This window comes from Equus caballus, chromosome 5 (assembly GCF_041296265.1).
Source record: "Equus caballus isolate H_3958 breed thoroughbred chromosome 5, TB-T2T, whole genome shotgun sequence".
NCBI classification, from domain to species: Eukaryota; Metazoa; Chordata; class Mammalia; order Perissodactyla; family Equidae; genus Equus; species Equus caballus.
This window is the reverse complement of record NC_091688.1, coordinates 82,690,813-82,718,555: the sequence shown is the minus strand read 5'-3', so window position 1 is coordinate 82,718,555 and position 27,743 is coordinate 82,690,813. Positions and strand designations below refer to the sequence as shown.

Sequence of the window (27,743 nt, the reverse complement as noted above, 5' to 3'; positions counted from 1 at the left end):
TTACTGAAGTTTTAAAAATGTGTTTTTTAAATATCCATTGATTTGGAAAATGTATCACAAACCAAGTAAATTGATACTCTGTTAAACAAGTATCAATTGGTGCACCTTATTTTGAATGGATCTTCTACCCTTGAATAATTTTGTTTTGCTCTGTTTTTTTGGATTTTTTCTTTTTGCAGGGAAAGATTCACCCTGAGCTAACATCTGTTGTAAATCTTCCTCTTTTTTTTTTTCCTCCCCAAAACCCCAGTGCATGGTTGTATATCCTAGTTGTAAGTTGTTCTAGTTCTTCTATGTGAGCCACCACCACAGCATGGCAACTGCCAGACAGGTGGTGAGGTTCCAGGAAATGAACCCAGGCCGCCAAAGTGTTGAGCACTGAACTTTAACCATTAGGCTATTAGAGTTGGCTCCAATAATTTTTTAATATCATGCATTGGTGATTTGGAAATCATTGGTTCACTAAGTTATGTGGATCTTCCAAATGTTGACACATTTCATTATATAATATCAAAAACTCACATTAATTAAACCCATCACCAACCTCATCAGAGAAGTCTTTAAGTATTGGGAGGCAGTCAAGCTTTCAATAACAGATACAAGTTTTCCAGAATTCTAATTTTTAAAAGCTCAAATTTTATCATTGGCAACAAAAACTGTTGGTTGTCTTCCTCTATGTGACATTTTTGAGAAAATATCTGCCAAATACCCAAGTCTGAATAACCATTGTTTGTTTTTCAGTAGTTCTTTCAAGTAAAAATGGTGCTTTTGAAAAATGTGACTAGTTCAACACACGTCTTTTGCCCAGGTGGTTTTCCTCAAGTACAATCATACTTTGCTCTGCACAAACAATATCAAAAATATGTGTATTCAAGGTTAGAGATTTAACAAAATTAATTTTTACTGCTTCACCAATTCCATTCTTAAGTGAAACAGGCATTATTTTATACTGGAAGTGCTTGGCAGTGAAGAATTCAATGACTATAAGCACCATTTCATGTCACTGCTAATATTTGTGCTAAGGTCCCAGCAGTTTTATCCTTTACATCTTTTGCATCATCATCAAATGTCAACATATTAAAAAAATACAAACAACTTCGTAATATTATCATCTAAATAGTTTTGACCATTCAGATCTTCTAAAAGGATCTTAGAGACCTTTAGGGGTCTGCAAACCACACTTTGAGGATCACCCACTTAGATCAACCTGGATTTACCCTTGAGTTTGAGATGGGGGTGAGCTTCATTTCAGTCACATGAGAACTGAGGACACCTGAACAAAACTGAAGGTCTATTAGCAAGGAGGAAAGGGCAAGTAGATATTGAGAAAACTTAAAGGGTGTGCAACAGCAATGTAGGAGTTAACAAAGTTGGCTTGAGATAATGTTAAGTACAAAAATAACAATAATAAATTGCATAATAATCAATCAGAGGATTCTCTGAATTGAAATAATGCCCAGTGTTGTAGGAAGAACAACAGAAAATCAACCAAAATAATTACAAGTGTCCAGGATCCCCACAAGATCAGAAGCACCTTGAAAAAGGTAGGGATCATAACTTAATCAATATTATAGACCCCTGACTAGCAGAGCGCCTGACACATCGCAAGTGTCCAAGAAGTTTGTTGAATAAATGAATGAATGAACAAGTTTAATAAATTAAATGAATGGAAAGAATATTCACAAAAGCAGAGCACGAATATTGGTAGCAAATGGAATGATGTTCCAAAAGTGATGGTATAAAAGAAGCAGCAAAGAAAGAAGAGCTAATAAAGAAAATTCTGAGGGAGGATCTACATGGAAACGAAGCTACCAATTCATTGTATTCTTAACTTCAACTTTGTGTAACAGTTGGTTAAACACAATCTCTGCAGGAATTAACTTTGACATCTAAGAATGATTGCACTGGAGCATGACTGGGTGTGTGTGGTTATGATGGTTCATAAATCTCTCTGAATCAGTGCAGCATATCCATAGGTGAACTCTTAACATTTCCTTCTTTATATCGCACATTGCAAAGAATGGCATTTGCTTTTAATTTATTTTACATAACTCTTTGAAAGGTAGCGTAACTATATAAAAACTGATTTGCTATTATCCCAACACTTGTACTCTTCCAATCTTACATCTTCTGTGAGGCATCCAGAAAAATATCTTTGAGGAGGACGAGGCAGCAGGAAAAGAATAAAGAAATCAGTTTTAATAAAGACATTTAAAGAAACCTTATTAAAGTTTCTGGAATTTTATGACAATATGATTTTTACTCCTATTGTCTATTTCATTTTCAGATACAACTTAAGAATGATTTATTGAAAGATTCTCTCTCCTCAAAATTATCAAAAAATAAATTATTAAATTCTAGAAGACTTGTACTTAACTCTAAGTTTTCATGGCAAGACAGTCAAAAGAAAATTCCATTATTCAACCTAAAATCAAAACAAGATAAAAATTCTATTGGGGCCAGCCCAGTGGCACAGCAGTTAAGTTCACACGTTCTGCTTTGGTGGCCCAGGGTTCGCCAGTTCGGATGCCGGGTGCAGACATGGCACCGCTTGGCAAGCCATGCTGTGGTAGGCATCCCACATAGAAAGAAGAGGAAGATGGGCACGGATGTTAGCTCAGGGCCAGTCTTCCTCGGCAAAGAGAGGAGGATTGGCAGCAGTTAGCTCAGGGCTAATCTTCCTTAAAAAAAAAAAAGTAAAAAAAAAATTCTATTGATTCATACAAATTAATCACAGCAATTCACATTCTCTTAGATCTTCTACTGTCAACTATTAGTCTATAATAGAAACAAATAGAGACAACTTTCACAATAATTTTCAAGGTTGATACTCACTGATTCACATAAAGTATATGTCACACATACTTTAAAAACATAGACTCTGAAACTGGATGACCTGAGTTCCAATTCCAAATTTGCCCCTTCCTGAAAGTGTGATCTAGAGCAAATTAATTAACTTCATCATGCCTCAGTTTCCTGAAAAATGGTCTGCCCCTAAAATCTTTTCTGATTCCATCTCATATAGAATCTATTTCCCAACCTTTGCTCCCTAGCACTTATATGTGCTTATAACTCTCTTACAGAACTTTTCTTACCCTACCTTGTATTTTAATCTTTCTTATCTAATCTAATTCATGCAATTGAGTCTGCAAGTTCTTTGGAGACAGTGTTTGTGTTTTACTGGAGAGTAGAGCACTGAGCCTGGCACACAGAAGCACTAATATATTTTTCTATATGATTTAAAAGGGATAAGGAAAAGCGAAAAATAAACATTAATTGAGGGCCTACTATGTACCTGGCACTTACAATAAGTGCTTTCCCCAAAGGTTATTTCATTTAACCTTCACAACATTTCTTCCAGATAGGTATTGCTGTCCACATTTTATGGTTAAGGAAATTCAGGCTGAGAGAGGTTAAATTCAGAAAAAATAATCTCTTCCCTCCAAGGAGTTTACAATCTAGTAGGGGAGGTATACTATGTATATTAAAAACAACAAATGCAACGCAGGTAGTATGTAATAAGTGGTTCAAATGAGTTCAAAAGAAAGAAAAATTACTTCTAGAGTGGATTATTTGAGATTTTATGGGTGAGACCACAGCTAAACCGGACCAGCAAGGACTGGATACTGTCAATAGATGGAGAAAATCAAAGATCATTCCAAAGGGCGTATAGTCTCACTCCTGACAGACAGTTCCTCCTCTAGTCTTTTTTGGACAGGCTTAGAGACTACTCATTCCCTAGATGAACACTGAAAGACTATATTTAAAGTTTTACAAAAGAAGCAAATGAAAACATAATAAATAATTGGCAAAAATTTACAGCAAGGTTTGTATTCATAATATAATATATAACATTTAATAATAATGGATAATATTTAGTGAGTGCTTATTAGGCACCAGGAGTCTTGTATGAAGTGCTTCCCACAGATTATCTCATTTAAACATGCATAATTACTCCAATATCACAGAAGAGAAACTAGACCTAAAAAGAGCCATACAAAGCTTACTAAGAATCACGTGACTGTTAAGTGACCAAAGTAAGGGTCAGGTTTAGATTCATCTGACTTCAAAGCCAGCTCACAATGCTATGTGTACAATTTCAAACTAAGGAACACTGGCAGATTTGTATCCAATCCAAAAAATAAATTTTAATTGAGGCGTATTAAGTTTTCAAGTTACATAAAGACTCAAAGCATTCAATGCCACTTGAAAACTGAAATACACAAGTAGTCATCACAGAAGGTAACCAAAACACCCCTTTTCCCCTAACCCATAGCTGTCCCCAACCACTGTGTTTATATCACTCCCTTCAAAAGGAAGAACAGAAATCCTGACTCACTGCCAATCGTATTCTAGTTCCTTTATTGTTTTTTGTTTTGTTTTGCTTGTTTTTTAAACAGGCGTTTTTCATGTGCTCTTTCCTGGTGCTTTTCATTTCAGTTCCTCCTGGTTCTAAAAAGTATTTTTCTGTAAACCAATCCCAGGATTGGAAAATCTCTAATACTATTTGGTGATGGTGATGATGATGATGATGCTGGCCACTACAATGACAATGACAACTACACAAACAATCTAAAATAACTTCTCAATTCAATGAGTACTTAACACCTTAGCTGGCTTAGAAAGTATGATAAACATTGCTACCTAATAACCAAATCTTTAGAATGAGTAAGATAAGGAAGCTCATCAGGATATTTAAGCAATTTATTGTGTAACATTCATGCAAATACTTTGGTTTAGATTCAAATTCCTCATTTCAGCAGATATAAATACTCTCCTTATCTTTCCAAAAGGTTTATTCTAACACGCAAAAATGGTGCTCAGTTTGAATGTTATTCTGTTCCTAGCTTTGCATGTCCTGACTAGAGTGAAAAGCTCAATGGTAAATTTGACTAACAACGGATATGATGGCATTGTCATTGCAATTAACCCCAGTGTACCAGAAGATGAAAAACTCATTCAAAACATAAAGGTAAGAGAGAAAATTTTATTATCCACTTATTTTTATTTCAATAAGTATTCTCAACTCATGTTGGCTAGGTACATACACACACACTCACACAGAGTTATAATTTCCCAAAATTGCTTTGACAATAGTCATCATTTATGTAGTATGTATCTAAACTGTCAAGATTAATGTTTGCTTAAAGTGTGATTTATCATATATTAATAGTATTAGTCATTCCTCTAATGAATTATTAAAAGGCTAAATTACTAATATTTTTTAAACTCATTAAGCTAATAGAAAGACTTTAGAGCTGGTGGAGAGTTATTTTCAAATTTTATCTTTATAAAATTACTTTTACAATGTTTAAATAACTAACCTACACTTAAGCCCTAGAGGTTTATTATCATATACGTTTTTTCAGTTGTTCATACTTGTTCAACTCTGAAAAATTCAAAACGCTTATGTATCTGATCTTAAGGAAAATAATACATATTTCTGAAGTTGACTTACTTCCTAATTTTATTCAGGTTAGTCAGTATAATAAAAACACTTTATATATAGCACTTTAATATATACTGTCTTCTTTGATCCTCTCAATATCCCTATGAAGTAGTCAAGAACAGAGATTATTCCCTTGTTATATAAATGAGAGAAGATAAGTGATTTGTACAATCATACAATTAGTGACAAAACTGGGACTTGAAGCCATCGAGATCTATATACTTTTATTTTCATTACTGCTTGGTAAAACTTTGCCTTTTACGAACACATTCCACATGAGAAGATAACTCAAAATAAATCCTGCAAAAATTTTTTTCGATTAACAGTAAGTATAAAATCTACCAAACTTTAAACTCCCAAACCAATTATCAGCGCCTCTGTTGGATTAAATAAGCAACTTGCCAACAGGTCCCTGCCTTAATCCCCTTCAGATCTGACCCAGCACCTTCACTCCCCTCTCCAACCCATAAAGCTGAAAGCAGGTCTGGATAGGTAAGAAATGGAGAGTTGATTTTTGAGCATTTGAAAATGCGGAGTTTATAGATTAGAGTGATACAGTAAAATTCGACCTATTTTTCAGTTAGTCTTTGCCAAAATATTTGGGGTAAGGGAGCTTAGATTTGCTTCTTATTTGTATATATACACTTTTATGCTCATTTCATTGTGAAAGTGTTACCACAAGGTATTTTTAATTTTGTCAGAAAATGGTAACTGAAGCTTCAACTTACCTGTTTCACGCCACCAAAAGAAGAGTTTATTTCAGGAACGTAAGCATTTTAATTCCAATGACCTGGAAGTCAAAATCTGAGTACTTAATGCCAAAACAAGAATCATATGAACAGGTAGGACATTTTATGTAGTTCATAAACTGCTTCTTTCTTCCTGGGCTTTTTTAAAATTAATACTTACAATTTTTCAGTAATTATTAATCACTACTTTAGTAATTATATTAGTAATATTACTTGTCTCAATTTAGAGGAAAAATTCCTTGTTCTTATTGTTCTTGCGATCTGTTTTGGTTTGTTTGTTCTTCCACTTTTTAGGCAGATGTCATAGTTGCTAATCCTTACCTAAAATACGGAGATGATCCCTATACACTTCAATATGGACAATGTGGAGACAAAGGACAATATATACATTTTACTCCAAACTTCTTGTTGACTAATAATTTGCCTATCTATGGGTCCCGAGGTAGGGACATCTATTTTACACTTCTATGTTTATTTCTACTGGAAACAACTATAACACTGTGACTAATGGTATTTTTAAAGATTATTTAAAAAGAAAAATAGGTATTAATTAATACCTTTGTTTGGAAACATACTAGTTATGTTCAATCTAACTATATTTCTTTGTGTGTGTGTGTTTAATAATAAAATTAGTTATTTATTGATACTAATCCATTGCAACTTTTTTGGGGTATCAGAGGGGTGTCAACTTCTAGAGTTCCTTGACTCAATTAGATTAAGGATATGGGGCAAGGAGACTTAAAAATAAGGAATCTATATTAAAATATTGTAAATATAAATTTTTAAGTGGGCATATTCTCTCATAGGCAGAGTATTTGTCCATGAGTGGGCCCATCTCCGATGGGGAGTATTTGATGAGTATAATGTGGACCGGCCATTCTATATCTCCAGAAGGAACACTATTGAAGCAACAAGGTATCATTGTATTGAACAAATCTGTTTTCAAAACTTTCCACTTATGATTTTTTAATTTTCTATACTAGGCAAACAAAAATTATCTCAGTGGTTGAATGCTCATTCAGTTCATTTCAGTATCCAACCTGCCCCGCTATGTATGTGTCCAACTACTTCTGGGGATTCCTTCTTGGAATCAAGATCATTCAAAATTGCAAATCATTTCAGTATTCATGGAGATTGTACTAAAATATGTTATTGTCAAAGGAGAAAGGAAAAAGCTGTAGCCTAAACCTTAAGTATCTTAATTGGTGTTCAAGTTCCTACCCAATCTTTTATTGTGTTTGATTCATAATTTTTTAAGGTGAATCTATTTTATTGAAATCAACTAAACTACTAGAGTTTCATGTTAAATATATTTTACTTTTCATTTACTCTTAAACTTAAAGGAGGGGAAAAAGTACTTTTCATAAGGATAAGTGAGTAAATTGATATGGTGCTTTTTTGTTGGGTTTTTTTTTTTTTTTTTTTGGTGAGGAAGATTCACCCTGGGCTAACATCCATTGCCAATCTCCCCATTATTTTTTGCTTGAGCAAGATTAATCCTGAGCTAACATCTGTGCCAATCTTCCTCTATTTTGTATGTGGGATGCCTCCACAGCATGGCTGATGAGTGGAGTAGATCTACGCCCAGGATCCAAATCTGTGAACCCAGACTGCCAAAGTGGAGCATGCAGAACTTTGACCACTTGGCTATGGGGCTGGCCGCCCTGATTTTTTAAGAAATATAATCTTGGTAGATTTAGACAGGCCCTATTTATAAATAGATAATATATTTCAATTAAAAATATCAAGCATATGGAGTATTTAAAGAGTATTAAAGAACAACAGAAATCAGAGTAATAGGGAAAGTCTTTGGGATAAAAAATATACTAGAGGACAGAACTGTGATAGAAAAAATGCCTCTCCCCACCTCCTTTGTGTGGTTTGCTTTATCTCTGCTAAGCTGCCTAGAGTCTCTCGCACAGACTGGGCTCTCAATTCAGGATACTCATTCCTCTTCCCTCCTCCCACGCAACTCCTCCCAGCACCACCTCCCTTATCCAGACAATGCTCGTTCATCCTTCAAGACTCAGTTCAAATGTTGCTTCCCTAAGTGTCTTTCCTCTCCCTCCATTTGGGGTTAGATATCTTTGAACGTGTTCTCAAAACAATATGCATGGACTTCTCTCACACTGAGCATCAATCAACTGTGAAATTTTATTTTCCCCACTAAGATCTCACACTTAAGATCCTTGAGGACTAATTTTTTTCTAATCCCCTAGCCTTGGGCCTGGCACAAAACCAAGTAAGTAAAAGCTAAAGAAAGAACGTATCAAGAAATAAATTTTTGATGAATTAACAAAAACGAATGAGCTCCTTATCAGTCATTCAAAGAGATATATTAGTAAAAACAACCATCTAAAATAAAATTTATTGAGCTCCTGCACTGTGCCAGGTACTTTATTTAATCATCAGGCTTACTTTACAGGTAACCCTTTTGGAAGATATGACTCATTACCTCCTTTAGTCCTTGCAATACAAATAAATTTATTCAAGTGGATTAATGTTATGAAGTTTAATAGTAAATCAGAATGGGAGTAAATCCTGCAGATAAATAGAAACTCTTTAGAGTCTTTTACCCCATACCCTACCCTGCCTATTCCCTGCCAGGGACTTGACAATTATCTTACTTATCACAAAGACCAAAAGGTTTGAATGCACAAGCATTTCTATGCAGCTTTATTTTTATTTCTTCCTTCAATCTAGCTCAGTGGTTTTCAAAATGTAAATTGCAAAATGCTATAAACATAGAACAATACATGGTTTTGTATGTATGGTATACACACATATGTGTATATATGTATACGTGTGCATATATATGTGTACCATACATAGAAATTTAAGAGGATTTTAAGCATAATGTTGACTCTCCCCTCCCCACTAAGAAGCAACTTCTCTGTATCTCTTAACTCACTTAATCTTCACAACATCCCTGTGAATTAGGAATTATCATCTTTAGTTCAAGGTCACAAGGATAATAGATTTATTGATCACATTAGTGAGCAATCAACGTTAATAAATATGAAATGACATCATTCCTCTTGTTGAAATCTATGGTAAATAGGGGTAGGACATTGTGCCTACTTCAGTCAAAACGGAATGTTTAGTACATGATCTATAGCAATTATCATTGAGGAAAATATTTTAGGATGTTGGTCTGTATTCATGATTTGTCTGGTCTTCATAAATAAATGTAATCTCATTCTTTTCATCATAGATGTTCAACTCATATTACTGGTATTAACGTGGTTTTCAAGGAATGCCAGGGAGTCAGCTGTATAACAAGGCCATGTAGACGTGACTCACAGACAGGGCTGTATGAAGCAAAATGTACATTCATCCCAGAAAAATCCCAGAGCACAAGGGAATCCATAATGTTTATGCAAAGTCTCGATTCTGTAAGTACCTTCTTTTCCTAGTCTCACAAAGGAAGCTTTTGGGAAAAATTAATTAGGGAAGCTAGATTTTCTACTATGAAATTATATATACCAATAGAAATGAGAGAAATTACTCAGACAATTAATTAACAGCTATTTTCTCCAGCCTATGTCAGGGTGTGTCCAGAAATCATTCCACCCTTTCGTATTAACCTGTGTCTTTTCTTCAGATGTAGAACTGTACCCTTCTCATTGGCGTGACGTAATTTCTTATAACATCCCTTCCCTCATTTGACTTCTGTGGACTTGTGTCTAGAACTACAACCTTGTTTTAATTCTCTCTTTTAAGTGTTAGTCAGACCACTTTTCCAAAGTAATCCATTCTGTAGCTTTGAAAAGTACTGACATTCTAGATTTCCCATTATCTTCCCGCTAAAGCACACCAAGCTATTGCAAAGTGATATTGTGAAAACATAAATGGCTCAATCTCTACAGAACAGACTTAAGGGAAAAAGTTCACAATCACTAATATCAACACAATAATTCAAGTTCCAAAGCTAATGTTTGACCTGAAATATCTGATTTAAATACATAAAGCTCAGTGGATAAGAACAGGTGCCTTCGAATCAGATAGACTTGATATCAAAACCCAGTCTGTCATTTTCAAGCTGCGTCACTATGAGAAAACTGCTGAATCTGAGATGTAGTTCTCTCATCTTTTAAGTGGGTATTATAATACTCACTTCACAATGTCATTGTTGTTAGATTTACAAGATCTAATGTAAAAAAGTATGGTCAGTGTTTAGCACAAAGAACAAAATAAACTTTAAATTTTTAAAATTTATAAAATATTTGGATAATAGTCAATTGTCTCTTTCCCTGGATAAGTCCAATCTTAACTAATACAAACATATTATAGCTACCTAATGAAAACTTCTAAACATGTAAAAAAGATTTTTAAATATGAAACATATGAAAGTTATCAAAAATAAATCAAAATAAAGTACTACCACTAAATAGTAAGACTAACTTATTTTTTAAAAGTAAATTTTCATATACCAAGTCAGTAGCAACAAATACTTCCATAGGTAGAGGTTTGTAAAAGCCTATTGTTTCCAATAAAATTTAAAATTGTTTTGGAGCCGAGGGCATTAATGATGGACTTGAGTAAAAATTTAAACGTGATATTTTCTTCTAAAACTCTTAAGTGAACCCAATTTGATATTAGTAGAAATTGTTTTCCAGCCTAATAAAGCTCCCTCCTGGGAATATTTGAAACATGAGTCAACAAAGTTCACTTCAACCTGCTGAATCTGGATCAGCAAAGGCTAGCCAAAGAATTCAGCATCCAAATAGATATCAGATCATGCGACACAAGAGGATAATTGGAATATGTACTGTCTGTTCCAAACTATAAATTCCAAAAGCATTTGACTCTCCAGAGACAACTGATGCTGCCTACCTGGGACATAAATAATAATGAAGAAGATCACGAGGCTGAAATACAGAGGGCAACTAGTTATATAAGACATGGCTCGGAGATAAATATTGTACTTTAACCATATATCTTGTCCAGAATAACACTAACTTCTAATTATTATAATATAGATGAAATATAATGCATAGCATCTGTACCCAGGGCATAAGCTCAGACCCAGGAGAGATATGATCTTAAATACCGAATGTTCAATTCCATAATTTCTTTCCCTTAAATTTCACTATTCCTACTTCATGCCCAGCACTGTGTTAGGAGCTGGAAATACAGAAATAATTAAAGATAATTGTTCTTGAGGAAATGTTTAGTGAGAGAGGTCGAGCTATAAGGAAAACATATGGAATACAAAATAGGAAGAGATATAAACCAAGTGCTACGAGAGTACAGCAAACATCTCCAACTGGAGGTCAGAAAATGGTTTCTAAAGAGACGAGTTTTGAGTTGGGATTTGAAAAAAACGAGTATAAATTTACCAAAGCAAGAAGGGGAAGGATATTCTAGGCAAAGAAATAGGTTTACAATAACAAAGAATGGAAAAATACAGGATGCCACACATGATTGTACGAGTTGAGCAGTCCTCAAATTAGCTGCATCATGGACCCTAAGATTTTAATATTTATTAGAACAATTTTCAGGTAGATAGCAGCAAAAGAACTTAAGAAACTTTTTAAGCACCTTTTTCTAATTTACTCAAAATTTCCTGTCCCTCTTTCCATTTGAGTTAGCTGAGACCTTTGTGAAAGTTTCTGGCATACTCTAAGGACAGGAAAAAGTTCAGTGTGGTACAAGCAAAGGACACACAGTGAGCAAGAAGCAGGAAACAAGACTGAAGCAAGAAACTGGGACCTACAAAGCTAAGGTGTTTGGATTTTATCTTATTAGCTTCAGACTGGCGATGTAATCAGCTTAATTCTTTCAGGAAGATAATCCTACTAATTGTGAGGGAAAAAATGGAGTGAGGGGCCGACCCAGTGGCACAGTGGTTAAGTTTGCACGTTCTACTTCAGCGGCCAGGGGTCCACTGGTTTGGATCCTGCGTGCGGATATGGTACAGTTCATCAAGCCATGCTGTGGCAGGCGTCCCACATAGAAAGTAGAGGAAGATGGGCACAGATGTTAGCTCAGGGCCAGTCTTCCTCAGCAAAAAGAGGAGGATTGGCAGCAGATGTTAGCTCAGGGCTGATCTTCCTCAAAAAAAAAAAAAAGCAAAGAAAAAATGAAGTGAGATCATAATGGATGCAGGGAGAAGAGATGGAAGGCCATAGCAATAGGCAGATAAGAGACCTGAAAGCCCTGATTAAGGCAGTGGCAGTGGTAGGGGAAAGAGAGACTAGATTTGATAGGCATTTCATATCAGCAAGACTTGATTATGAATCATCACTTTGATTGAAAACTGTATTTTTCTCCCATCCAATATAACCCCTCCTGGGAAATGCAAATCAGAACCATATCACAAGGAAATAAACTCTTAAAACTTAAATAAAAGATATTCAAATTTAATAATTTAATTGTAAATCTGAGTTTACATCTGGAGACTCTATTGGGAGGGGATTTTTTTAAAAAGGAAATGACATTTACAAAAGTATTTCTTATAAGCTAAGACTTACTGCAAGGTGAATTCTTTCCTGAACACTGCACTGGTTTATGGAAGCATTTTTCCAACACTAAGTTTTCAAACTTGGAAGATTTTCACAGGTTTCATAGTAATGAAATATCATTTGGCAGAATACTGGATACAACTCACCATTTGCAACTGAAAGAGAAGCAATCACATATCTTCATATTCTCTCTACATTTTCATTACTTTTTCAAGAATAGTATTTTATTTATGTCAGAGTTCACACAGCCAATAATAACCCAGGATGTTAAAATACCTGTTCTCAAGTTTTTCAACCAACTATAAAGAGATAGAAAATAGTTAAGCAATTAAAGAAGGCCATTTTCTTTATCCCACTTTTAGGGGTCAATTAGAAATTACTGCAAAGCCTGTCCCTTTTCCACTAACCTTAGTTCACAGCTTTATTTCCCCAAGAGTCTAGAAGGGAAAGTAAGAAGTGAACTCAAGCAGTTGTGCCAGTATCACACCACCCACCGCCTGCTATGATCTACCTGTACCTTAAAGAATCCCAAAAAACTTTCCAGTGCATATTGATGGTTTTACCTTGCTTCCTCTCAAGTTTGCAAAATGGATGGCAGAATGTTAGATTATAAATAACTTTTAATTGTTAGGAGATAAAATCTGTGAAGGATATATATGCTAACCAAGCGCATATTTGGAAAAGAGGGTAATGCCACACTGGTTATCATGATATCATTTTCTAATTGATTTTTTTTCCAGGTGACTGAATTTTGTACAGCAAAAACACACAATACAGAAGCTCCAAACCTACAAAACAAAATGTGCAATTACAGAAGCACATGGGATGTAATCATGGACTCTGATGATTTTCAGAATGCATCTCCCATGCCAGGAACAAATCTACCACCTCATCCTACATTTTCATTGCTCAAGTCCAAACAGCGAGTAGTTTGTTTGGTACTTGATAAATCTGGAAGCATGGATTCAGTAAGACATTTACTTGTTAGCTCTCTTAAATTAAGTATTTAAGCTAATAGAAATATAATTTAATCTTAGGTTTAGTTCTACTTAGCTAATTAAAATATACACTTATTATTCTACTAAATTTTAGTATAATGATTTTATATGGACAATTACTAGAAGATAATATATTAAAACAAAGATAATTGTTATATTAAGATTATTGGATTATATATAATGTTTATTCTCTAACTTTTATAGATAATTTTTATTCTTTCATTCAGTTAAAGAAAAAACTGAACAAAATATAACTGAACAAAAAGAAAACATGAAAATCATTCATAATTCCACCACTGAGCATATGTCATTTTAGTCTTTTTTCTGTTCATGTATTTGTTTTTCCTGCTCAAAAATGTGATTATATTTTATGTTTTATAATGTGATTTTTTTACTTACTATACCTTAAACACTCTCCAGGGAAAAAAATGATTCCATGACATAATTTTTAATGGCTGAATCATATATACATACCATAATTTAGTCAAATAACCTCCTGTTATTGGACCTTTTGGAGATTTTCAAGTTGTTATTATTAAAAATTATGTTGTTTTGAACATTTTTGTCTTCATTTTTAAGTTATTTCCTTAGCAGAAATTCCTGAATATAAAACTGTTAAATAAAAAGTTATCAATTTTTAGGGCTTTTCCAACTATAACATGACTAATTATTTTTAATTTTCTTTAATATTATTTCTTTATAATAAAATGAAAGACTTAAATTCTAAAATACAGTAATCAATTATTATCATGATCTGCGGCCTGTAGACAACTTCGTCTTCCACCAATTTGTCAGGACTTGAGGAGAATCAGGAATTGTTCAGAGATCTTTTTCTTACAGGACGACCGTCTCCTTCGAATGAATCAAGCAGCAGAATTATATTTGATTCAAATTATTGAAAAGGAATCTTTGGTTGGGATGGTCACATTTGACAGCTCTGCTGAAATCCAAAATAATCTAACAAAAATAACTGATGATAATGCTTACCAAAACATCATTGCAAAATCATTGCAAAACTGCCTCAGTTTGCTGGTGGTGGAACTTCAATTTGCAATGGACTCAAAGCAGGATTCCAGGTACAATAAAAATGTTTTTCTAAGTATCATTTGCCATTTACCATTACTTTTAATTTTGTCCAACTATCTTTGAACAAGGGTCATGAGCTCACAGGTCCCTCATTTAAATAATATTTTTTACAAAAAGACTCTCCTACTGTCTTGTTTACAGCTGGAGGCTCTCTGAGTGTGGTTATTCCACCAACATATTCCTGAGGGACTGAGCTGCATGGGGAGTAGTCAACCAAGGGAAGAAAACTCCAGTGTGCACATAACCATCAAGATTTCATTGAGGAGCTCCCCATTCCTTCATCTCTCCCACAGTCTGAATTTCTGTGAGCAGAAAATAATGCTGTTAAGGAGACTGTGGAAGAGGGAAATTAGTAATATTTCTATTATGAGTAAAAAAAGAAAAAATTAGTTCATCCAGTTAAATTAACATTTAAAAATCACAAAGACAGAGGTAGTTCCTCAAGCAGTATAGCCCCAAACCCAAGACACATAGGTGGAAGTTTAACGAAATAAAAATTCTGAAATCAAAACTTGAGAGCAACTTTTGAGCGCTATATTAAACTCCCTCTGGTACTCATCTGAATTTCTTTCAACCTGAGATAGCCTCTATTTAAGCCTATTTATTGTCATTCTTTAAGTCACAAAAATAAAAAACTGCTTTCGGTCACTGATCCTCTAATTGTCTCAGCTAGAAAGTGAAGCCTGCTACTCTTATCCAGGCCTCCAATTAATACCATCTCTTAGCTTTCCTTGTGATGTCTATTTGTTGTAAAGCCTATTGGTTTAAGAAGGTGTGCAGGCTCTGAATTCAGACAAACCTGGGATTCTAGCTCTATTATTTATTAGCTAAATAACTTTGGATAAGTTACTCAACTCAGAAAGTCTGTTTCCTCAACCAAGTAAATGTGGAAAATAATAGCACCTATCACATTTAATTGTGAGAATTATATAAGTATGTGCTCAAGAAAGGATTGTTATTACTATAATAATTCTTATTATACATGTCTATTCACTTCTAAAATATGACAGTACCAAACATTGGGAATACATCATAATGTTTGCACATATTGGTTCATACATGTTTTTCTTAATATAATTTGATATATATCTTATGATATTTTGACCATAGAATCTATTGCTAAATAGATTATGTTAAAGCACATTCAAAGCTATAATTACTCTTAATTACTCATGTAATGAAACCATATAATATGTAAGCATTTTATTTACAAAATCATAACAATAATAGCTAAAATATATTGAGTATATACTACACTATTGCCTATATTAAATGCTTTATACGCATAATCTTATTTTATCCCTACCATTACTTTTTTAGTCAGGTACTACTATTGTTCCTATTTTGCACATAAAGAAACTGAGGTTCAGAGTAATTAAATATCTTTCTTAAGAATATAGAGTCAGTAATTGGCAAACCTAGGATTCAAAACCTGGTCTTTCTTACTCCTAAGACCAAAAAGTTAATCACTACGTTGAGCTATTTATAGAACTCTATTATATATGACAGAGAGAGAGAGAAGAAAAAAAGACAGGGAGACTAAACACTAGCCATGATATTTATCAAATGGCAGAGCTGGAATTGATCTCAATTTGTCTGACTAAAGATCTCAGTCAATACTCCTGGTAAAAGTCAGGAAAAGACAAAAAAAATTGGAATACTCAATAAATTTATGAACTTCCTTCTTCACGGCAGGTCAAAGTTTTATCCAGGAAATCCTGAGATTCTCCAATGATCAACTAAAATGCATAAAAAGACACATACTACATCATTTGACCTTGCACATTTGCCATTAGTCATGACTTTGCAAACGCTGTCCGGTCCGCAGCCTTCCAAAACTGCCTGGGTCCTTTGACTCCACCTCAAGTATCTCCCGGAATCATAATAGCTAACATTCACTGAGCACTTTCTACGTGTTAGGCATTGTTCTACGTGTTTTATTCTTCTTCTCTTGGATAGCTTCACTATATGTGAAAAAGTTAGAAGCACTGTTGACACTCTATCTTTGGCAACCTACAAGAACATTGTACATTATACTCATTTCCATGCCAAAAGTTTCCTTTTGCCTACTCTGATACATAAGCCTGAAGACTTCTTCAAGACTAATGAACAGGTTTATTCTTAGTTTAAATTTTAGATATTATATTCTGTAATTAATAATCTGCTTTTTCACTATCAGGCAATTGTCTACAGTAACCAGAGTACTTCTGGTTCTGAAATCATATTACTGACAGATGGGGAAGATAATCAAATGAGCTCATGCTTTGAGGAGGCAAAAGCAAGTGGTGCGATCATCCATAGCATTGCTCTAGGCCCTTCTGCTGCCAAAGAACTGGAGACTCTGTCAAATATGACAGGTAACCCTTTGGAATGTAGTTTGAATAGAAATTACCAAAAATATCTCTCCCATCTCATGGGCTCTTTCCCCTTAAACTATAAAACTGCTCAAAAATTTCCTGTCCTAAAAATTAATCTTTGCCCCATCCATGTCCTTATCTTTCAAGTTAATATCTTTCCTCTATGGTCCCCCACCACCTTTCTCCATTTCTACCCATACTATCTTCTTCTGTTAGTCAATATTTGCTGTCTTCATTCATTTCTCACCACTCTCTACTACCAAATTGAACCTTCTTTCTCCATGGTTACTAATGACTTACTCAACTGCAATTGTGAAATTATTGATTAGTATCTGTTCTGCTCAATCCTACATAGAGATCTAAATAGCCCTATTTCATAGAGGAAGAAATGGAAACCTAGAGAGTACAAATGATTTGCCCAAGGCTGGAGTTAGAGTGCTGATTACCAATTCTTGCCCTCTGCAATCCGTTCTTTTCCAACTCTTCACACCTAAGTAATCTCTCTCTTCACTAATTCCTATATTATTTACTTTCCACACCTAATTTTTATTTTATTCTAAACTGCCATTCTCTAATTGTTTTGGTATAGCTTAGATACAACTAGAAAATAAGTAGTTGGTTCAAAAAAATTGTCTTAAATTTTATTTTTATAACATTATTTAGTGATTAGATCAGCTTTACTAATGTGGGAGGCACTTACATCTAATGACTGATATAAAAACAATAATATTTGTCCAGTTCTTTACATTTTCTTCATTCTAACTTATTTTGAGCAAAGTTTTAATTTTTATAGGATTACACCTGGGACACTGTTATACTAAAAGCTCCTAAGCTTCTGGAAAATTCATATTTTGTTAGTTTAAAAAGAAATTTAAAAATATGTTTTAAAGTACATACATTGATAAAGTACAATAACAAATATGATTTTCCTGTTTTAAATTAGTACTATAAAAGTAAATAAACATCCATTTTAGGAGGACTTCGTTTTTCTGCCAATAAAGACATAAACGGCCTTATTGATGCTTTCAGTAGAATTTCATCTAGAAGTGGCAGCATCACTCAACAGGCTATTCAGGTCAGTGTCTCAGAAAAATTCTTTGCCTTTTCACATTTGTAATAAATTTCTATTATCCTGAATAGTAACTTTATTCCCTAATAAATAACACTTTTGCCTGAAAATATTTCAAGTGTGCAGAAGAAAAACATCCCCACTGAATTTGCTTTTCTGTGACACTTATAGCCACCTTTTCTTCTGATTCCTCTATCCCTTATATTAAGTACTTTGTATTTGCAAAATTCTTCAAAATAATTCTTATTTTAATCGAAATCTTAAAAATAAATTTATAATTACTCTGAACAGACTAAACTTTGAAATTTTATTAACTAAACTAACAAATTGGTTTCATGTGTTTATTGTTTTTATTTGTATAACAGTTGGAAAGTAAAGCCTTTAATATTAGCAGGAGGAAATGGGTAAATGGTACAGTGCCTGTGGATAGTACAATTGGAAACGACACTTTCTTTGTTGTCACATGGACAATACAAAAGCCAGAAATTCTTCTCCAAGATCCAAAAGGAAAGAAATATAGAACCTCAGATTTCAAAGAAGATAAACTAAATATTCGGTCTGCCCGTCTTCAAATACCAGGTATTGCAGAGGTAAGAATATTCTTTTATTTTCTCCATGCTTTATCAATCAATTTTGAGAAAAAAAAATGAAGATAACATCTTATACACTGTGAATATTAAAACAGTGACAGATCATCTGTCATAAAAAACAAGCCAAATAGAATTAGCGATTCATATCCACTTACTATTTACCAGCTTACAAAATTGCATATTAAAAATCATTAGTATTACTTTGCTTAAATTTCTAAATAATTTTATATTTCAAATAGGAGTAGGAAAATATTACAAAAGCTCTCAAACAGACATTTCTGATTTTCAGACAGGTACTTGGACTTACAGCCTACTAAATAATGCCAACTCTCAAATGCTAACGGTGACAATGACTACTCGAGCAAGAAGTCCTACCACACTCCCAGTAATTGCAACTGCTCACATGAGTCAAAATACAGCACATTACCCTAGCCCAATGATTGTTTATGCACGAGTCAGTCAAGGGTTTTTGCCTGTTCTGGGAGTCAATGTAACAGCCATTATAGAAAACGAAGATGGACATCAAGTAATATTGGAGCTCTGGGACAATGGTGCAGGTAATAAGAATCTGCATCAACTTCCACTGAATTTAAAATCCTACTAAAGCCACATGACTTAGAAGTCAATATTTCCTGTATATACTAATGAATCATATTCTTAAATGAACTGTTTAATTTTAATGTTTTTAAAACTTTTTACTCAGTTATCTTGACGTGAGGCATAGACATGCACACATTTATTTTCTTTAAATTTTATGAACAATTTTACTTTTCCCAGGAAACTTAGGAACACAATTTTTCTCTATTTTCATTAGTGTCAGTGTTTTGCATACACTTTCTCCAGTTTAGTTATATTCTCCTTATTTTGTTAAGATTCCTTTATGAAATAATAGTAACTAATATTAATTGAATGTTTATCATGAATTAAACTTTTCCAAAGTCAAGAGTTAGCAAGTGGTCAAGCCAGGCTTTGAATCCTAGCAGTCTGATTCCAGGGTTCATGTACTTAAAGCACTGTGCTATACTATCTCCCAAAATGGTTGCCATCACTAGTGCTCATAAACAGTTGGGATTGTGATTTTTATTCTGTTGGATGGCTAATTATTACATTTCAATATCAAGGTGCTGATACTGTCAAGAACGACGGCATCTACTCGAGATATTTTACAGATTACCATGGAAATGGTAGATACAGTTTAAAAGTATTTGCCCAGGCAAGGAAAAGCACAGCTAGACTAAGTTCAAGACAACAACAGAATAAAGCTCTATATATACCAGGCTATGTTGAAAATGGTAAGTGATGTTAAAATAGAAATGCATCATTTGTTTACGTAAATTACATGTGGCAAGCATTGAAAATATAATGTACTATGGAAAACCTAAGTATATAATTATATAATCATCTGTATGTTAGAAACATTTATATTAACGGAGCCTGCATAGGACTGTGCTTCCACATGTTTTGTTTACATCCCCCTCAGTTCATTTCATTTACATTGAAAAAAAATTACCTCCTATGTGGCAAGCATTGCGCTAGAGGCTGGAGCTACAAAGATAAATAAGACATCATCCCTGTCCTCAAAGAATTTACAGTCAAGTAGTAAAGACAGATAGCTTAAAAAACAGTTCTAATATTGCATAATGCCTCCTCATCAATTTTAAAATGACACTAATAAAACAAGCTTTTTTTCACTAAAAGCTTTTGCTTTTTCAACATTTGCTATCAATCAGTGTTAACCCTCCACAGCTGCAAGATGAGATTACAAGATAAAGAATAGACATTACAATATGAAAAGTTACAAAATTACTTTTTTTGGTAGGTAAAATTATACTGAACCCACCCAGACCTGAAATCAAAGATAACACGGCAGAAGCTGAAGTAGAAGACTTCAGCAGACTAACCTCTGGAGGGTCGTTTACTGTAACAGGAGCCCTGACGCCTGGAAATCAGAATCATGTGTTCCCACCAGGCAAAATTACAGACCTCCAGGCTAAGTTTAAAGAAGATCATATTCAACTTTCATGGACTGCCCCTGGCAATGTCCTTGATAAAGGAAAAGGTAAGTTCGACATTAGGTTTTAAAATATGCTAAAAGAAATTCCATTGGCTTTCACATGCTAGTAATTTTCTAATGTCCTATTTATAAATAACACGAACGGAGTGTCTACTGTGGGCCATTAGTAACCTATTTTTGGATATGAAAACTGAAGTTCCAAGAGATAATGAACTGGCCCAAATTAATTCTATACTTAATAACTTCGACGTCTAACCCATTCTTGTCAGACTCTATTGTGCCAAACCGCCTCTCACAATATGAATCATCTTAGAATCACTTTGAGAATACAGTTAACAGTTTTCTGTTGCATTCTTTTCTCTCTAACAGGGAAAAGTTTTTCTAAGTATTTCTGTACCTGAACAATTTCATTCATTCCTTAACCTTTTGTTGAATTTTCGAACACTATTAGGTTCCTAAGAAATAATCTCTACTCTTAACAGTCAGTTAAGTGCAGAAGATACTTTCTGCAAATAAACAGATAAGTTTACCGAATGTGGTAAGAGATATGCTGTTGTAAGCACTGAATGATATGGAAGGCCACAGACTCCTGGTTGAGGGTTAAGATCACAAGGTATATCTTAAAAGGCTTCCCAGGGAAGACTATCCCTTTCCTAAGTCTTGAAGAATGAGAGAAGTTAGCCAAGTTAAGTGAAGGTATCCCACAGAGATAGAGATCACATGCAGAAAAACTCACTAGTCAGAAACCTTTGGCCATTGAGTTTGAATAAAGTTCAAGGCCAAAATATCTCATTTATTCAAAGTTCCTTATAATAAACTGCCCTCATTCCAGAAAGTTTAAATCATTTCATCTTTGCTTTAAATTTAACTGAACTCAGTTAGTATTTATTGAATGCTTACCATATTCCAGTATTGTGCCAGGCTAGTAGATTCTTACAAGATAAAGCCAATCTTGCTATTTTCCCTCAAAGGTGGGAAAATGAAAGCAATATGCAATATCAATATACACAGTATCTCAGGGGTTGTCAGTGCTGAAAAGCCACATGTTCAGTACAATAAACATCTCATTGTATACTCTCAAAAGAAAAGATGTTTTTAAATCTTTCATTTCATTTTCTATACAGCATTTTTCAAAGCTATATTTCTTTTTATCATTACTATGCAAGAAAAAAAATCATTCTAAAGCCAAAGAAACTGCCAGAATAGTTTCCTATTCTAAGAGCTCTTCTAGACTTCAATGCTGAAAACTCTTATATGACACCTTCTGAAATATGCTATTTTCCCACACTATGACCCTTAAAGGTATGGCAGAATAAAACAAACAAACAAAAACCAATACTTTCACTGAAAAAGCCACAAATGAAATTACCTGATCAAATGTTTAGTTCTAAACTCAATTCAGCCAAGACCAAGCCTTAAGTTCAAGAATGGCTTCATAGTAAATGTCCCTCATGCTGATTATAGGAACAAAAAGAAGGAAGAATGCATTACATGTGGACACTGGGAGAGAAAGAACTTCGCTGTGCTTAACCACAAATGCCTAAAATAGGTGGGATCTAATCTCCCTCTTTTCTTGTGACAAATAGGAAGAGGTTGTAGTTGCTATCAAATCTTACCCTCACACATTGCAAAAGAAAGTAGCAGCAGTATCTCAAAGAATAATACCTATATAATCTCAAATGAAGTACTTAAACTCTCTGGGACTCAATTTCCATACCTGTCAAATATGCAAATTAGACTAGTTGACCTAGAATTACTAAAACAAGTAGATGTAATTCTAATATTTTATGATTCTCTAATTCCACCATTTTGGGCAACAACTTAAAAACTATATTATTGGCCAACAAGTAATTAAGGAGGTCAAATACATGCCCAACAGAGTTCCAGGTACTCTAGTTGATACAAAAGGAATATGAAACATAGTCTTTGCTCTCAAGAATAATAGGATCTAATTGAGAAGATAAATTGAACCTCCATAAAACAATCTGGAAAACTCTATTCCATGCAATAAGAATTCATAGAAGAGGGGCCGGCCCAGTGGTGCAGCAGTTAAGTTCGCACTTTTTGCTTCAGCAGCCCAGGGTTTGCCAGTTTGGATGCTGAGTGCAGACGTGGCACTGCTTGGCAAGCCATGCTGTGGTAGGCATCCCACATAGAAAGTAGAGGAAGATGGGCACGGATGTTAGCTCAGGGCCAGTCGTCCTCAGCAAAAAGAGGAGGATTGGCAGCAGTTAGCTCAGGGCTGATCTTCCTTAAAAAAAAAAAAAAAAGGAATTCATAGAAGAAAGTCACTGTGGTGGATGAAATATGTGAACAAGACTTCCTGAAGAAGGTGGGCCTCTTGTTGGGGCTTGAAGAATGGGGACAATTTGCATAGATAGGAAGAGGGACGCACATTCCAGGGAGTCATGACAGGGAGAGAAGGAACTGAATAACACGATTAAGGTCAAGAAAGCAAAATTTCACAATGGAATATTTGAATTAAAATAAGGGATGGATGGATGGATAGATAGATAGACAGGTAGACCCGCCTAACTGGAACACAGGGTGTGTGTGAAAAGTAGTAGAATGGATTGATAAGGCCTATCTATTGAAAAACTAGAATGTTAAGACAGAAGGCATGAATCTTTTAAAAATCACTAAATCAAAGTTATTCACCACAGACTTAAAACATTTCAACATTTCATGAAAAAATAAAGTCTTGGGGCCAACCGAGAGGCATAGTGGTTAAGTTTGCACACTCCACTTTGGCAGCCTGGGGTTCACGGGTTCAGATCCCAGGCGTGGACCTACACACTGCTCAGCAAGCCATGCTGTGGCAGCATCCCACATACAAAGTAGAGGAAGCCTGGCACAGGTGTTAGCTGAGGGACAATCTTCCTCAAGCAAAAAGAGGAAGATTGGCAACAGATGTTAGCTTAGGGCCAATCTTCCTAACCAAAAAAAATAAAAATAAAATCTTCACTTCAGAAAGAGACTTTTGATGTTTTACTGTTCATGGCATTTCAGAATGTGAGAATATATTTTTATATTGATGGCTCTGAGAGATTTCTAAAAGCATTTTGGAATGAAACATTTATGTCAGCATCTTCCTTTCCGTTCTTGATAAAATAGCAGTTATAATAGCTAATATTTCAAAAATTTATTAAGTCTCAGACATTGTGCTGAACAGTTTTCATGCATTAGCATATATCATTCTCACCATTAGAATAGTAGGCATTCAATAAATATTTGTTGACTGAATTGAATGACAATCTCTATTTTACAGATGAGAAAACTGAAGGTAAAAAAGGTTAAATAAATTTTTATTACACAGCTAGAAAGTAATATAATTAAGGTGCTAATCAGCCTGCCTAGCTCCTAAGCATGTCTTAGTTACACACTCCAGTCTCTCTGCCTCCTTTTGTTCTGTATCCTTATCCCTGTCTCCCACTCTATATATCTGCTCTCTTACTCCCCCATCCTGTATTATCCCCTCTCTCAACTTAATGAGAAATAATACAGGTGTGGGGTACTGAATGTCTTTACTACTAGAACATTATTATGTTCCTTGTTCTAAATTAAAGTGGATTCAGCTCTTTATGTTTCTATTTCTGAAAAGAAATCTAGATTCCACTTTTTTAGTACTATATGATTTGGAATTGAATTTTTTGTGATTAGATAACTAGATTAAAAAATTGTTTACATATTTGTTCTTAAAATAAAGAAGATGAGATAACCAGACAAAGACTATACCTGGGATTTCCATAACCAAAACCTAGTCTGCCTTTCCGATAGGCCCCTAAATGCAAGGCAGTGTGGTGGCAACAAGGCATCCTAGTGATTTTAATACACATGAAGTACCTACTTGTTTTCCAGCCAACAGCTACATTATAAGAATAAGCAAGTGTTTCCTGGATCTCCAAGAAGATTTTGACAATGCTACTTTAGTGAATACTTCTAGTCTGACACCTAAGGAAGCTGGCTCAATTGAAAATTTTGAATTTAAACCAGAACCTTTTACAACAGAAAATGGCACCAAATTCTATGTTGCAATTCAAGCCATCAATGAAGCCAATCTCACCTCAGAGGTTTCTAACATTGCACAAGCATCTAAGTTTATCCCTCCACAAGAACCCAGCGCCCCTGGTCTGGGTACCAAGATTTCTGCAATCAGTTTGGTAATTTTTGGATTAGCTGTGATTTTATCTATCCTTTAAACTAGGAATTGTACTAGAACTAAAACTCAATGTTATGAGTATTTGGTAAACATTTATTTAGAATTTAATTTGCTATACGTGTCTATTATAAAACTCTTTGTAATATAAAACTGAATGTACAAAAGGTGTAAATTTCCTAATTCCTTGAGTTCATTAATGCTAATTAGATGCTAAATGTAAATCAAAATGAGTACAACATTTCCTATCTTTGAAAAACCCATTTATTAACTCAGTATAAAAAGAAGATGCATATTTGTACTTGTAGGCTTTTTAAGAAATTTTTGGAGTGTGCTACAAATTCACTTGGTATATTAACAAAATCAAAATTTATCCAAGCCATTTGAAAAATATTTACATATCCACAATAGACAATTCTATGGTAGAATTATTTAAGTTTTATTCTTGATTATGAATGAATACTTCATGTTTACATAAACTGTAATCAAAAAGGACAATAAAGATAATTTTCCAATGAGAAATGGTCTAAGGCAGTAAAGAGGTCAAGTTTTTTTTTATCATTGATTAAAAGTGGTATATGAAAGTTTTGACTCTAGGCATGAAATGACTGTTAGATAAAAAGAGAGTTTTATGTGTGAATTGTGGAGCAGTCATATTTTGAGACAATTACTAGATCCTGAGTATCACCAAGATGCTCCATCAGGGCAGGGATTTTTTTTGTTTTCACTGCTATATCCTCAACATCTAGAATAGTACTTCACATTTGGTAAATACTCAATAAATATCTGTTAAACAAATTAATGAATATTTTCATACTATCAAAGAAATTCAAATTTGACCCATTACATCAAAAAATATCCACAAAATATGATGTGCACATGATAATGTGAGGACTCAACATAATGAAAACTAACCACTTAGTAACAGTGATCAGAATCAACACATAGTGTTTCAGCAAATTAACTGCATCACGTCAATAGAATTTATAAACCATCAAATAAAATGTAAATTAAGCTATTAATATAGCAATACTGTGCTTTGTTTCTGAGAGACGGAGAGTGACAGGTATACTGGAGGAAAATTCTTTGTTTATAGGCAGGAAGATTTCAAAAAGTCTTTGAGTGTCTGAAAGGAGGAAGTTGTATTATATATCTGGAAAAGTTGGGGGGGGAGGAATCATAACACATTAGCAAACCAAATCCAGATGTATATATAGAAAATAATAATATATTGTGACCAAGTTGAATTTATCCCAGGAATCCAATGGTGGTTTAATACTGGAAAATTAATATAATTCATTACATCTCCAAGCAGCTCTACCACAAGCTTCATGTGGCAAGGAGCTGATGCATCAACTTGCCAGCCATGTGAGTGAACCATCTTGGAGAAGGATCCTCCAGCCCCACTCAAACCTTTAGATGACTGTGACCCCAGCTGACATCTTGACAGCAACCTCACGAGAGACTCCAAGCCAGAACCATTCAACTGGCTGCTTCTGATACACAGAAGCTGAGACATAATAAATGTTTATACAGCAATAGATAAGTAATTCAGATTTCAACAAAAAATTCCAGAAGATTTAACAAGCACATCATCATCATTATATGAAATAAAGGTTCATGAAAAACTAATCTAATTTTGAAAAAAAATAAGTGAATGGAAGAACTTCCTTCCCAGATATTAATATAATATAAAACTATGGTAACAAAATGTAGTGTGCAATTGCACAGAAACAAATACACAGTGAAACAGAATAGAAGACTCAGAGGGGCTGGCCCAGTGGTACAGCAGTTAAGTGTGCACGTTCCACTTCGGCGGCCTGGGGTTCACCGGTTCAGATCCCAGGTGCAGACATGGCACCACTTGGTGAGCCATGCTGTGGTAGGCATCCCACATACAAAGTAGAAGAGGATGGGCACGGATGATAGCTCAGGGCCAGCCTTCCTCACCAAAAAGAGGAGAATTGGCAGCAGATGTTAACTCAGGGCTAATCTTCCTCAAAAAAAAAAAAAAAAGAATAGAACCCTCAGAAATAGAAATTGATATCTGATAAAGGTAGCACCGTAAATTAGTAGAGAAAAGATAGACTATTTTCCAGATAGTGTTAGGAAAACTAGCTCAATATATTCCCTAGTTCATGCCATATACACAGGGGAATCCTATCTGGAATAAAGTCTCAAATGTAAAAGGCAAATTTTAAAAGCTAATAAAAGAAAATGAAGGAAAATATTTGGGTGACCTTAGGGTTGGAAGAACTTCTTAAGCAAGGCCTAAAAGCACAAAACATTAAAGAAAAAAAAAAGAGAGATGGGTTTATATACGTCAAAATTGAGAACTTCTATTCACAAAGGACATCATAGGGAAAATCAGTCAATTGACCAGAGAAGATATTTGCAATGTTTAAAATCTGCTAAGGAATTAATATACGGCATGTATAAGGAACAGCTGCAAATGAATAAGAAAAAGACAGAAAACCTCAATAGAAAAATAGGCAAAGGACATAAGTAGGGAAATCATTTAAAGGGAAGCCCAGGGCAAATAAGTGTAGAAATCAGAGAAATGCACTAGAATCAGAGAAACACCAATTGCAACAACATTTAGAAACACCTTAACATCCAGCAGATTAATAAAAATTTAAAATCAGAAAATACCAATTGTAGGTAAGAAAATAGAGAAATAAGATTTCTCACCCTCTGTTGGCAGGAGTGTAACTGAAGCAGTATTACGGAAAATAATCTGATAATACCTAATGAACTCAATATACACGTTATCCTATCCTCCAACAATCACACACATGGGTATAAAAT

General features: G+C 34.3%; 2 protein-coding genes across 3 annotated transcripts in view; one reads left to right on the top strand and one right to left on the bottom strand.

The window, feature by feature from the left end:
* The window catches only part of LOC111773652 (uncharacterized), a 108,676-nt gene that overhangs the window by 53,184 nt on the left and 27,749 nt on the right, over positions 1-27,743 (bottom strand). The window lies entirely within an intron of this gene.
* LOC100052500 (calcium-activated chloride channel regulator 1) lies at positions 4,791-25,737 on the top strand. Its single transcript, XM_001495998.4, is given in 15 exon segments — positions 4,791-4,972; positions 6,151-6,291; positions 6,493-6,640; positions 7,005-7,113; positions 9,413-9,593; positions 13,406-13,633; positions 14,504-14,665; positions 14,668-14,739; positions 16,929-17,106; positions 18,081-18,181; positions 18,541-18,765; positions 19,055-19,322; positions 19,887-20,057; positions 20,585-20,824; positions 24,638-25,737. Coding segments are annotated over 15 exon segments (2,724 nt in total). The 5' UTR covers positions 4,791-4,813; the 3' UTR covers positions 24,979-25,737.